We start from the raw sequence: 14,408 nt of genomic DNA, 5'->3' as shown, positions 1-14,408 counted from the left end.
TCACTCCAAAACTCTGTCCAACATATGGAGAAATAAGAACAGCATAGCACTGAGTTTGTCATGCAAAACAGAACTGCTTTTGAGAAGACATTCTGTCTTTAAGCATGAAGACCTTGGGGAAAGAAAGGTCATCCTCAGTAAGAGGTCTTTACAGCTTGTCTAGAAGCTGAATGCCAGAGAGCAAAGGAATATCCTTGACAGTTTTGATAACAAGAACCCAAAATTAAAGACAAGGCTATTGCCAAAGAAACTGATACATGGAGAAAGCACAAAGACAATTTCACGCTGCTCTCTAAAGTTATGCCTTCATGTCCTAATTTGTATATATTTTGCTATTGTTCTATACAGATTTGATGATTCCTTCCCACCCCAAAGAACATAAGCAATAGATTATTCTAGAAATCTCTCGCCTACATATGTTAAGCAGATGAGGAGAGTAAATCAACCTGTGATGAAGTTCATGCATGTTCTCCTGAGATGAGCTTTAGCTAAGTGAATTTTATTTGTAGTTATCATTCCTTACCTTTTCATTCTCCAGGTCTAACATCTTCTGTGTCAGTGCAGCTTCTGTCCCTTCTATCTGTTTTAACCACTAAGAAGAGGGCAGGAAAAATCCAGAGTAGACAAAAAAGAAGAAGAATAAACTGCAGATTTCAGAAAATTTGCATCAAATATTTTGCAAGCTTCTTGCCAACACTGCCATGCATCTGCATTCCTCCATATTATCTCATTTTGAACTAACACAAGAATAAGCAGGCTGTGAAAACACAGACAGGATAGAGGACTACAGAAACATACTTAAGACTAACAAGTGGAATTATTTTCCTACAATAAATTAAAGTTTTCTTCCTTTGTAAAATTCAAGGCACAAAATAGGCTTAGGTCAAAAAAGCAAAATCAGCCTGTGACTGGCCCCTCACTCTAAGAAGGACATTGAGGTGCTGAAGCATGCTCAGAGAAGGACAACAAAGCTGGGGAAGGATCTGGAGAACAGGTCTGGGGAAGAGCAGCTGAAGAAACTGGGGTTATTTAGTCTGGAGAAGAGAAGGCTGAGGGAAGACCTCATTGGCCTCTACAACTCCCTGAAAGGAGATTGGATCCAGGTGGGGGCTGTTCTCTTCTCACTAGCATCGGGTGATAGAACAAGAGGAAATGGTCCCAAGTTGCACCAGGGGAGATTTAGGTTGGGCATTAGGAAAAACCTGCTTCCTGCAAGACTGGCAAACTCAGTCCTTCATTTTGTATAGTTTGCTGCACCTCTCATGGGAAGAAGCTCACTTCTGAAACATCACTACTGTAGAGAGAACAATAAAACAGACAGACAGATGGAAATTCATGCAGTTGGTACGATGAATCCCTTACTGTTCCAGTGATGCTCAAAACAATCAGAATGAAGAAGGATGGCTCATTGCATTCCACATTTCATATTGTAATAGCAAAATCCATGGATAGAGGGTCCTTGCTAAATTATTGTCAATTATTATCACAAGGATAATATTAATATTCAGCATTTAAGTTTATTGGAATGGATGGGAATGGCTCAGTTCTGAAATACTTCTTTTCCTCATTGTTCTACAATAGGGATCAATGACCAACTTACAGAAAGTGTAGTTTAGACTAATTCTTCTTTTTGTAGCTCCACCTCCTGTTAAGACCAGCTGGAGCTTTGCCACTGATAATTATCACTTTCCTCAAATGTTTTTCTTGCTAACACCAGATCACTCCTAACTACTTTAATTCTTTTGGTGACCATTACAACAACCTTTTGAACTTAGGGTTTTCGTGAGTTAATGATGTATTAATTTTTTTTTTCTAAAGACAGGAAATCTGCAAACATAAGCTTAGAAATAAGCACCTTCACCCTTCTGGAATTTAAACTCTTTAAGAAGCTCCTGGCTGAAAAAGGAAAGTTGTTTTACCTATTTAGTGGGTTTACCTTGTATAGAGCAGAAAAAAAGTGACCAGGAACATTGTATTTCCCAGTGATTCTATTTTCATCGCCTTTGTTTTCTTCATTTAAAAGATGACAGACTGAAGATAAGCCTCACTGGATTCAGCAAGACAGGGAACATTCTGAACCCTTGAAATCAACATGGGAAGTCCTCACAGCTACCCTCGTTATTTGCAAATGAAGGGTTATTGGTAAAAATTAGAGGTCTGCTTTCTTTTGAAGGTATGAGTGATATGCAAAACTGAAAGTTGAGTCTGATCCACCTATACCTGTAAGCCTTTCCAGAACTAGAGGGGCACAGGTGATCTACTTTGCAACATTTAGATAAGTAGATTATCAAAATGATACCAACTAAAGCAATTATTACAAGATGCTCAAATTTCAGTTTTAAAGTTCTGATTCTGAATTTCAAAAATGCATCTAGGGAAGGTTTAATAGAAACCTATGAAAAGAAAGGACAAAGCTTCTTGGTGAGCCTTTCTTAGGTCTAAATGTTATCTTTATTTATACACATAGTCTCTCTGTAATTAAAAATTGGTTTAAAAGGCTCTTTTAAGTGGCTTTTTAGTACTTTATTCTAAGGGGATCTCTCCAAAGGGTGATTTTATTTCTAAATTTGGTTTCTGTTCTAAATTTGATTTTATCTCAAGACATCACAATCCCAATAATCATGCAAGGATGATTACATGCTCCAATCCAGATGACCTCAACAGAAAAGCCATGCTTCCCTGGGAGCACTGTGTGTGATACTTTAGAAGACATGATCAGTCTTTAGGCACAGAAAAAAAATCTTTACTGAATTCTACCTTTTCACAAAGGGAAAGCACAGTCCCAGCTTGAATTATTGCAACCTGTTCTTCGTTTCTCAAATTCTAAAATACAAAAAAGATGCATTTTAAATTGGATTGGAAACTCATCCTTCAGTGCATGCATTAAATTTTAACTGCACTTTAAAGAATTAATCAGTTATAATATTCAGCATTTTACAAACATGCCCAGAAAGGATCCCATGGTTGAAAGTGTTAAAAACTAAGCCACTCTATTTCAGTACACCACTCCAAACTACTTTTGCAACAGTTCATTAATTAATGAAAGCTATGTGTCTTTTGTCAGGGATTTAGAAATTCTTTCTTCTTTTTTTTTTCTTTTTTTCTTTTTTCTTTTCTTTCTAGACAGAAAAATGCCTGTTCATTGGACTATAGCCCTGCAACAAGTGACTCTCCCCTTCATGCATCTCACTGACAGACTTCCTACTGATAAAAAAAATGCAAAGAAAGAGCAAGTATAATAGAACCAAGAACCAACCTCCACAGAACCTGCAACATGAAAAATAAATCCAGAGCTTACACCTAGTGCTATAAAGACCTCAAAATGTTAAAGCTACCTTTAAAGTGGATCCAGCTCTGTGGATGTTTGTTCCCAAACGTCATAATCAAAATTTTATGCTGCATTTGTGATACAGAGGAAGAAAGGGAACCAATTATCCTTGACCTTTCTCCCAGCTAATCCTCCCCTGGCAGAGGCACCCTTGGCAGGTTATACTACTACTCCTGAAGAGGAAAAATTCAGGAATAACTTGATTTGACTTTGATTTTGGCATTTTTCTCCCCTAGCTTGTTTTATATCTTTCCCTTCTACCTACTACAGTGTCTTTTTTCAACATCATTCAGCCAAGATCAGATCTTATCTTGAGAAAATCCACTTTTCACTAGCATCAGTTTAACTGAAAGATTTCCTTTTCAGTTTGTGATAATAGTACCTAACCATTCATACTGTTCACACAAATATAGGCATACAAAAATCACTCTGTGCATTCTCTTGAATGTTACTTTCTGCTGGGGGGGAAAGGGAAAAAAAAAAGCTTTAAAATAACCAAAAATTAAGAGATGTATTTGAAATTTAAAAATTGTTACCCCATTATCTCCAAGAATATCTAGTTTCTTCATAAGCTCAGATATGTTCACATCCTGAAAAACATGTTCAACACAGTTCACACAGTTTTTATGTGCCACATTTCAATGTATCCTTTGTTCACTGCTTCGTGCAAAAAGACTTGAAATGTAAATTAGTGAAATATTAGTTTTGCATCACAATTCCCAAAGCGTTATTGATACTTCCAGAGACAAAACCAAATGTCACTCTTGATTATAGCAAGCAAACTGGATCTGCGTATGAAGGCAGAAGATTCCTCTGCCATTCACATTTACCATCCTGCTGATGTATGCAGATGGCAGATCAAAACTGATAAACAGGCTTAAAGGACTGGTTTGAAGTGGAGCATCAAACACATCAAGCTACAGAAGTCAAAATGACAGAATATGAGTGAAAGAATTGTGAAGAAGTCTTGTTGTGTGTTTGGTTTTTACTTTCTTTGTTGGAAAAAAAAAAAAAGAAGAATGGTTTCAAATCAGCTTGAGAGTGGAAGGAAGGAATATGCATGGTGGGCTCAGCACACTCCTCCAAACACTATCAGCTAACAGACTCCAGTGAGGAAAGCCTAGTAAGAAATTAAAGATTTCCCAAAGACCAGACACAGATATGGGAGAGAATCTACAAATTAGTCCATCCTGGCTCCAAAACAAAAGAACAAAGTGTTGTGTTGAAGTTGGTCTATACTGAGAAGTCCCCTCCCTGTCTTCCCAAACACTTCAGCAGTGTCTCCAAATGTTACCTCAGTTATTTAACAGAGCACATTAATAATTTTAGAATGATGCAGAGCTTAACACCCACTTGTGTTTGGATCAGTGATAAAAACAGAACTATTGATTATGATCAGCACTGATGATGGTGAATGGAAATTTCTTTAGCTGATCAGTTACACTGGTGAAGAACGGAATCCAGTAAGACATGCAAGTTCTTTTCATGTATTGAGCCAGAAATACTCATTCTAATTAATTTATTTCCATGATATACAGACTTTTAGAAGCAAAATGGATTTTGCTTCCTTCTGGAATCTAATTTGCTACTGTTGGCTAACAATTTGAAAGATGCTGACAATGTATCAAAAATCAACAATTTCAGCATGCCCATTTTAGATGAATGCCTCTGCTTCCAGGTAAGTGAACTGAAAGGCAGATTGAAAAAATCCACCTGTTTAGGAATGCAACAGAAGGCAATGGAAAAACCTCTTAATTCTAGATCTTGGTAAATGATACCTGCCACAGTCAACATGCAAACTAGAATAGCAGATAAGCTAAAAGGCAGGTCTGGCATCCCATGACAGCTCTACCTGAAAGGTAACATGCCCACTGATGGCTTTGGTATGGGTTTGGGAAATGACTACCCAACCAAACCTGCAGGTAAGAATCACATTTTAACCTTTTCTTCTTTTAAACTACTCAGCTCCTTAATAATATGCAGCCCACAATTTCAGTTTGTTCCCACAATGCAGATAGTATTGTGTTTATTAAGGCACTGGGTAGCCTTCTATAAGAGTGCTTGTAAACACAGCTACAAACACAAGAATAAATGATTAGTATGGAGTATATCTCACAGATATTCCACTTCAGTTACTCATAGAGAAATTACTCTGGCTTGCTGTGCAAGATTACTAACAAAGCAAAGCTGAATTCAGCCTTAACTGAACCAGCTTGCAAATCAGTTTGCACTGCTAACCAGCTCAAAGGAGGACAGAAGTGAAGGGCAATTCTTGCTTACTCACAGCAGGAGCTAACCAAGTGAGACCCCAGTGTCTGCCTTGTGCTTGATCAGTTTCGCCTGTTTGAATGAGCTTTGAATCAAGCACCTCATGCTTCAAAGCCCTGGCCTAGACAAGTAACTTAACAAACAAGATATATAGGTGCTTCACTAGACTGGGTGTAACATAGAAGGTGAATGCCCTAATTCTAACCTTAGATGAATGCATTTCATATTAAAAACAAAGTGCTGTAGTAAGCCTGACGATGAATCACACCAACACCCACGTTCCTCCCTGCAATGTTTTTACTGCAGTACCCCAGATTAAATATAAATTTTCTTGATTGACCAATCAAGATGCAATTTGCCACTGGCAATGCAGACTGCCAGTAGATTGGCAACCTACTGGATCATATTCCTATAAACCCCTTTCCCCAGTTCAAAATATCATTTATTACTATATTTATTTTGAGAGATTTTCTTCCCTACAGCAAGATGGCAAAAAGATGTTTGGATATTGGGTTGCTCATTCCAAAAATGTTCCTGGCCATCCAACTGTTAGTAATGCTCTACATATACCTTTATTCCTTCCTGATGACAGAATAGTTGAAGTGCACTTCCATTGTTTTCAGGGAAGGTGGTTATATGAAGATTAAATGCCGGCGACCTTCGTTCTCTCTCCTGAGGAAAGATTTTGGTTAAAAACAACAAGTATGATTATACAATTATATGGAAACCTATATTAACCCCCTTCACAAAACATGCTTGTACATTAAAAAGACAGATTCCTATTCAGATTCCAAATACATGGCATTTCACAGGCTCACACAGGCTCTCACTTTCACCACATTGGAGGGATTTTGGCCATAGCTAAGCACAAAGAATGGCATTAGCTTCCAAGTGATTCCATGCACAGAGAGTTTCTGCAAGGCTAACTGATGCTCCTTAGATGCAGCAACCCTTGCACACTGGCCAAATTACTGCCTGGAGCCCTATAAACCTGCAGTTCTAAACCTTACTTAACTATTGCTTTCTTTCATGGAACAGAGAACAATTTAGAAAGAAGAAAATGCAGGAAAGAAAATTAAACTCCATCATGAAATAGTAGTAGCACTGAAGATTTTCTCAATAAAATGAAAGCTGTACATCTCCTCCCTGTTTATTCTACATTTGACCTTTCTAATAGAGCACATAAAATTCCCAGTCCTACTCACTGTACAACCCAAGATATTGGAATATGCTGAAAGGCAGCACTACTCCACATTTCTTTGTGCCAAAACTAAAAATTATAAATTCCCATTTATCTACAAGTATAGTATTTCTAAAACTTATCCAGCCCATCTCCTTGACTTCCATGTGCTTCTTCAAAATACCAACCTTTTATACTTCTTTAAAAGGCAGGAATACAGTAAAGAAACAAGCTATTTCACTTAAATTAATTTTTAATATGATTGTGAAAATGATTGGATTGAAGGCACTGGACTCTGAATTCTCTATTGCCATGGGAACAGAAGTGAAGAAAACCACATTTCCTCTCCTGATTACAAGAGGGGGCATTGGCAACAAAAACTTCAGTTTCTGACAACATGATGAAGAAATGTAAATATTTTAGATGCTGTGACCACATTGTCCCATTTTCGAAATCACAAAATAAGATGCTTTAATTGATATTTACTGCCCTAAGTAGTAACAAAGAATAAAAAGATGCTTTAATTGAGATTTACTACCCTAAGTGATGATGCTTTGGCAGGGGGGTGGACCTGATGATCTCCTGAGGTCCCTTCCAACCTCTAATGATATTGCAAGTGAGTTGCATAGATTCACTTAACCAAGCTACAAAGCATGGCAAGTCCTGGTCATTAACTAGCCTAGGCTTAATTTGAAACTACAATGTAGAAAAAAAAAAAAAAAATCTCTGTACTCTACACATTTTCCCCTCTCATCAGCTCTATTTGATATATTTGTATTAACAGCTTCATTTTGAAATAGGCTTAAATGGCTTAGCTTTTGTAACCTAAAACAAGAAGTTCTTTTTTTTTTTCTCCAAAATGCATTAACCATTTCAGATTTTTAAAAAAAAAATTAAAATATGCCGTTACTATTGCATTAAACACACCTGCTTACATTAAATGGTAACCAAATGCTTGTTTTTCTACTCTAGCCTGATTTTAATAACATTAATTTAATTGCTCTCAAAAAATACTGCCTCGATCACCAGAAGCATTCATGGTTTTACTAATGCATTCACATGCCAGTCACATTTGTGCCTACATGCTTGCCTACTAAGGAAAGATCTTTTCTTGCAATCACACAAAAATACTTCCATTGTTATTCTGTGAAACAACATCTTTAAGTATCTGGCACATGAGAAAACTTGACACATCACACTGAGCTATTTTTCATGTGATTCTTCCACGTGAAAAATACATTCATGAAGGATGTATTGAAGCACTTTCTTAAAGAATTTTTTTTTTGGAGTGTTTTGCTTCTAAGAATACACTTTAAGAAGTAGTTCTTGGCCTGTCTGTCGATTCAAATGCTAAATTGTTCAGTATTTTACTTTACAGTTGCTTAATAAAATATAAAAATATGTATTAAAAAGTGTGTTTATTTTTCTGAACACTTACTGAAATTCCAACAGCCTAAACTTTTAATATAATGGACTATGACATCCAAATATACAGTTGATAAAGGATTTAGAAAGGATTAAGAAATGTGAAAGACAAAGAGTAGAACATCCACATCACAGGAGGACATGACATTTTCATCCTTATCAGAGAAGGTACACATGCCAAGATCTTGGGTGAAACGTGCTCAGGGATGAAAATTATGGAGGAGTGACAATGACAGGTTTTCTGGAGAGTTTATTCAAAATGGTGTTAAGAATGCTGATGATATTTGAAACTGAAGAGTGTGTTATCAGGCAGTAGGACTGTGTGACAACTGGGCACCACACACAGCTAGTTGAATGTCACTGGATTTGACATGGGCCTCATATACAAGATGATGAGAAACATTGCTTTCTGCTGTAGTCACAGGCTACTTGTTCAAGTCGTTATTAACAAATAATTTTGCTGTTTTTTCCTTTATGCAAAGTATGGAATTTGTTTGCTATGAGTAACACACTACTTTCATGTACAGAAGCTGTTACTTGTTCTTCACCACTTGAACTTTGACATTCTCAGAGATTTTTTTTCCTTTTTTTTTTTTTTAAATTGCCTGAGGCCACTTACTTCCAGTTCATGACCACTTTATCCCATCAGAAAATGGATTTTGGTAAGACAAAAATTCTTTCAAAGCTGCTGTCAAAATGTGTTCTTTTAAGATATTTTTACTTCATATTAATGTTGCCAATCTTAAATGGATGTAATTAAAAGCAATCATACTTTGATGTGATGGATGTGTCAGATCCTTAGTCAGACCACTGCATGCAAGAAGTGAGAAGGTGTGTTAATTTCAACAATGCCAACCAAGGCTACAGGGTACATACCAAGTGATTTTACATGCAGGAAAGGAGCAGTTATGGAAATGAAACAAATAAAAAAAGGCAAAATATTGCAAACCAAAATATTTTATTAGATGGAAAACAAACTATATGCAATATATATATTAGCTATATTACATCTTTATAAACATTAGTGGGCACTCTCTCCAAAACACATTAAGGCAGTGGCATCAATTTCATTATCCCAAGATACAGCATTTAAAAAATAGATACCTAAGTGATTTCCCTTAAACATGCACCAGACATCAGTAATCTTTACAGGAATTTCAGCTTGGGTTCAAACATAATTTCTGCTCCATTTGAGAGTTTGCAACAGAGAGAATCTCTTACTTCAAGCTCTAGCACTCTGAATTCTAACAGCTCATTCTGGTCTTTTGCATCTTGCATCTCATTCTTCAGCTGGTTCTCTTCTTGTTCCATTCTGTAAATCTGTAAGACAAACACAACATCATAACACACTGTAAGCAAGGGAAATGATACTGTACAGTGTTATGGGTCAGGGGTTTAGATAAAATCTAATTATTTCTGTTTCTCATTAGCTGTTGGGCTGTGTTTTGGAGATAAAGAAGGAATATTAAATCAAAAAAGTATTTGTGAGAAGGGCCAGCCGAAAATGATCAATGTTCTCTTAAAATAGTAATCCAGAAGTGAAAATTGATATAAATATTATATCTAAATAAGTTAAGCAGTACAAACTTTCTTTTAAAAGTGAGAGTGGATTATATTAATATTTGGGTAGAGGGTTCTCATTGTCTTTACATAACTACACATCTCTTCTTTAAGATATATGAAAGATAATAACACAGGAATTTTTTAATCTTCCAGATTTGTGTTTGGTGTGCTAACAATGACAAAATAGAAATTAAAACCTGATTATTTGTTATGCTAACTAATAGCTTTGGTCTACTGTCTAGCTGGACTGGGTGATCTTTTTATTTGTATAAAACTAAATAGAAGTGTAACACCTACCATAATGTACTATAGTGCTTATGATACCCATGTGAGTGCCTGAATAAATTAGGTCTGACTGTAGCTACTTCTAGTCTTGAACTTTTCTTCAGTTATCTTATTATTATTATTATATTAATATTAAGCTACTAATTGACAAAAATAATTCTTTGATTTGCTCAGCACTAGCTAACGTTCCCTATCAATGCAGAACAAGGAGGATGCTCAGCTCTGAGTATCTCAGACAAAGAATAATACAGCAATCTTAATGAATATTAATTTGGGTGTGTGGAAAACTAAAAAATGGGATATGGAAGGAAGGGAGCAGGCAATTTTATTAGTAATCAGGCAGTAATAGTCTTTCCATAACTGTGAAACTGTATTTTTTTGGACACTAGAAGCATCAGCCACTTCTACTGCTGGCTACACAATATGTAGTTCCACAGTAAAGAGCAGCTTCCATTCCCAAAGGGTACAAAACTATATTGTTATGTTGATCAGAGATTTTCATCCAAATATCTCTTACTGGAGGGAAACAAAGCAAGCAACTTTCCTTTTGATATTCCAGTACTTAGTACTTTTAACATTCTTTCGTGATAAAGAGCAGCAATAGTGAAAATATTCCCAGATTCTGAACACGCACCTTCTCTAGTAATTCCTGATTTGTTCTGATTAACAGCTGCTTTTCTTCTACCCATTTTGAATCCTATGGGAAAGAAGGGGATTAAAAAGATATAAATGATATTATACTGTTAAATAGGACAAATGAATGACCACAATAGTTAGATTTCAGACATCACTGTACATTCAAATAGCAAAATGGCCACACAGCGGAAAAATAAAGCTATCATAAATATCTCAAGGAAAAACATCATATTAAACTATAGAGAAAACAAAAGTTCTTGTCTTTTCCTGAAACTGAATCTCTTGCTTCCTGATATGTTCCACCTCAGCATATACATTAAAATCTTTACACAGAGCAATTGTGGGTCCAAGCTGTTATATGATACTTTATGTCATTTTGAAAACATTTATTTAGTCAGCTTAACTCAAAACTACTTCTTTCCATTGCAAAGAGTTAGGAACGTTCTTGCAAAGTCATCCCATTTGGAGTGGTTTAATGCAAATTCCAGTGAAGAACAGGAAGAAAAATGTTTAACTACCACAAATGACAGAAAAATCAGCTTCAGTGGTACCCCTCTGCTAAAAGTGTAAGAATTAGGCTGACAGACCCTGTTTGTGGTTAGGAATTCAAGCCTATGTACAAAGGGAAGTGATATCAATTTGAAAGCTGTATTTCCATTTGATCTCTTGTTCCAAAGCTGATCTTTTCTTTTAGTTTTTTTTTTTTTTTCCCATGCTTTCAAAAGGCCTCACCAAATATCCTTTTAAAAACGTAGGTTACAAAATCTCACTGCCAGCCATAGCTGGACATTCAGACTTAATGGATTATTAACAGCCAATTTCACTGTGTTCTCTCTTTAGAGAAAAGTATTCACATAACCTAGCTCCCATCTGTTAAATAAGTTTAATAACACAATATCCAACATTTAATATGCTGTATTAACTCTAGATCAAATTATTTTCTCAGGAAAAAAAAGAAACTTATTTAAAATGTAAATGTCTTTACTAAAGTATTAAGGCTGATGCTTTGTCAGCAAGGTGCTTGGACACTGATGCTGCACAAGAAATTAATGAAATCTGAATATCCCTGACCATTAACCAGCCTTGAAGTGCAACCAAAGAAATCTAAATCATGATAATATTTACTCCAATTGCAATAATAATTTAAAAAAAAAATAAAGTTAGTTTTCCTACCTATTGTCCACTAGAATTTTATATGCTACTACTCTTTCTTCTTGTCCCATTCAGATTCAAGAATGCATAAGTGTTTTTTAAGTTCCATGCAGAGTAGGCAACGTTATGATGTTTTAAGCATCATGCTAAGAATAAGATACTGAGTACTGAGAAGGCAGAACATTTGTCAAGAACTTTGGAAATGGAAGAAATGTTAACACTAAAACTCTATATCCAGTTCAGCAGTGAACTAGGATTTCACTAAGGTCAAGGAACAGAGTTGCCCACACAGACAGTGTGGATAGCCCAACACACACAGATGGTAAAAGGCAGGTTCAACAGTTACAGCAGACCTACAGGTTCAACTACTCCAGTTCACACATTAATTTGCCCTGTTGATAATTAGCTTTTGTGTCGTTCTTGATGAACCTCAACTGAGTCTTCTGAGAAAACTTTAACTCCCATGAACCTCTGCTTATATGCACACAAGGTCACTGCAAGAGCCGAGGACTCAAAAAACACTAAATCCATCTACCACATTATATACTGCAATATTTTGAGATTTATTAATTACACTATTAAAACCTTATTAGCATTTCTTCCCTTAATATAAAGTTTTTTAACGTATGCACCTCAATGGACCTTGCAGAAATGGATTATTATATTTTACATCTAGGAGAATTCTGTCAGATCAAGCTGATGAGATTAATAGCCATTGAGACTAACTATGAAATTAAGCAGAAATTATTACACATCAAGCTTCAGATAGGTTTTTTTTTTTTTTTACAATAAGATTCTAATCTCCTGCTCTGAATTTGGCTTCAGGAAAATTATGATGATCTCTGCTGCTTGTGTTTCCTCGAGCTGTAAAGTAAGACTAAAACACTCCTGAGATAATACACAAAGATCTTTTTGATTCATTGTTACCTTTTTAAAAGCATTTTAGGAACCGGTGCCCTGAATGAACATTTCACAAGTATTATTAAATCATCATCACTACCATGACCATCTAAATGACAAAGCAATTTTAAAAATAATTTAAAAAAATAAAAATCACATAGTGCACAAAGAAGGGAGTTTATCATCACAACCATTTATTTCGTTGAATGTAAATGCTAACAGGTCAGGAGAATCGAGCAGGTGCTCCCAGGAAGACACTGTGACCATTTCTCTGCAAAGCTAATGCTCAGAGTACAAACTAGCCCACGAGAGACCATTTCATATTGCTCCTTGTCACATCCCCATTGGCCTTCTCAGGATTACTAAGAGGTACAATGTTGAAACTGTGGCTGTGAATCTCATAAAGTAATAACTAATTAAATTCTAATTTGCAAGAGTAGCTTTTTGACATAGCATTCCTGAACCAAAAGTCACAAGAGTAATTTCTTACATCTTCACTTATTTACACACACAGTACTGTCATTTTACACTGCAATAGCCAACTGTTTTGTTAATGTTTCCAATTACACAGCAATTTGCCCACAACACCTTTATTATTAATACACTAAAATATCAGCAGTAGATGCTTATGAGGTCTTCAGTTCCCTTTATTCTTCCAAAATCTCAGTAAGCCATCATTTTTAGAATGATAACACACTCTCTCTTTAAGCAATATTTTATTTACATAGAATTTAATAAGCAAATTGCATTTTTTTTTTCTTGTGGAAGCTAACATTAATAATTTCAATCCTTAACTTGACTGTGGTCCCAAACCCTTTGTATTTATACAGAACCTTACTGGAAGTTTTTTCCTTGCAAAGAATAAACCATAAAAATAGTGATATTATAAACTAATCATTATTCATAGCTGGTTTTTATTCAGTGCTGCAGAAGCATGAGTTTCTGAGATGTCTATCTATGGATAGTTATATTTCATTTCATTATCATACGCTACCTGCAATCTTGAAATTGTTATTTTGAATAATGTAATGTAAAATAACATCTCCCCAGTCTTCCTGGTGTGTTCTAGAAGTTATGCAATTGAACATCTTCTAAATGCACTTTCATAACTCTTAATCAGCCTTCCTAAAGATCCCAGCCACTATTAAATACGCATCAGTAGCCACATCTTCAAGTATTTACACAGTATACAAGAGCATAAGGCCTAATTTTACTCTTTGTGATGGTGTGGGAATTTGAAAGCAGCTGAGTCCTCCAAGAATTTAAGCCCAGGAGAGTTAACACTGCTAACCAGACACACTGAGTGGTTCATTTCTCTAGCTGAAGAATGTGTGGAAGTGATTTGATTTTTTCTTTTTTTTAATTCTTCTATGTTACACACTAAAAATATTCTGCAGTACAACTATAAAATATTTATTTTATTTGTATTTATAGCAAATATAAACTAAATGGAAAACAGGAGAAAAGCCTGCTCCAAATCACAATGGGAACAGAATTTACAGAGCGTCTACATATGGTTATTTCAATATTACACTTTAGTGTATTACATGATAGAAAATTAATCTCTAATGGGATTTTCTTAGTCAACAGAATGCTTCCCTTTATTTAAGCAAGTAGCCTCTTAGAGGGGAAACAATTATGCTGTATCAGTCACGCTAGCACACCAGCAAG

The 14,408-nt window shown here is 35.6% G+C and overlaps 1 protein-coding gene across 2 annotated transcripts in view; it reads right to left on the bottom strand.

Moving 5' to 3' along the window:
• The window catches only part of JAKMIP1 (janus kinase and microtubule interacting protein 1), a 64,515-nt gene that overhangs the window by 19,929 nt on the left and 30,178 nt on the right, over positions 1-14,408 (bottom strand). The window contains exons 11-16 of one of the 2 annotated variants that reach the window (XM_054391597.1): positions 10,684-10,746; positions 9,423-9,521; positions 6,167-6,268; positions 3,865-3,918; positions 2,758-2,823; positions 524-592 (exon numbers count right to left, since the gene is read on the bottom strand). In XM_054391597.1, the coding sequence (XP_054247572.1) occupies positions 524-592; positions 2,758-2,823; positions 3,865-3,918; positions 6,167-6,268; positions 9,423-9,521; positions 10,684-10,746 (453 nt within the window). Of the gene's footprint in view, positions 1-523; positions 593-2,757; positions 2,824-3,864; positions 3,919-6,166; positions 6,269-9,310; positions 9,522-10,683; positions 10,747-14,408 lie in introns of those variants that run through there. The other variant, XM_054391598.1, reaches the window with a different exon arrangement.

Source organism: Indicator indicator, chromosome 23 (assembly GCF_027791375.1).
Source record: "Indicator indicator isolate 239-I01 chromosome 23, UM_Iind_1.1, whole genome shotgun sequence".
Classification (NCBI taxonomy): Eukaryota; Metazoa; Chordata; class Aves; order Piciformes; family Indicatoridae; genus Indicator; species Indicator indicator.
The sequence above is the reverse complement of the archived record's forward strand: the minus strand, read 5'-3'. Positions and strand labels throughout refer to the sequence as shown.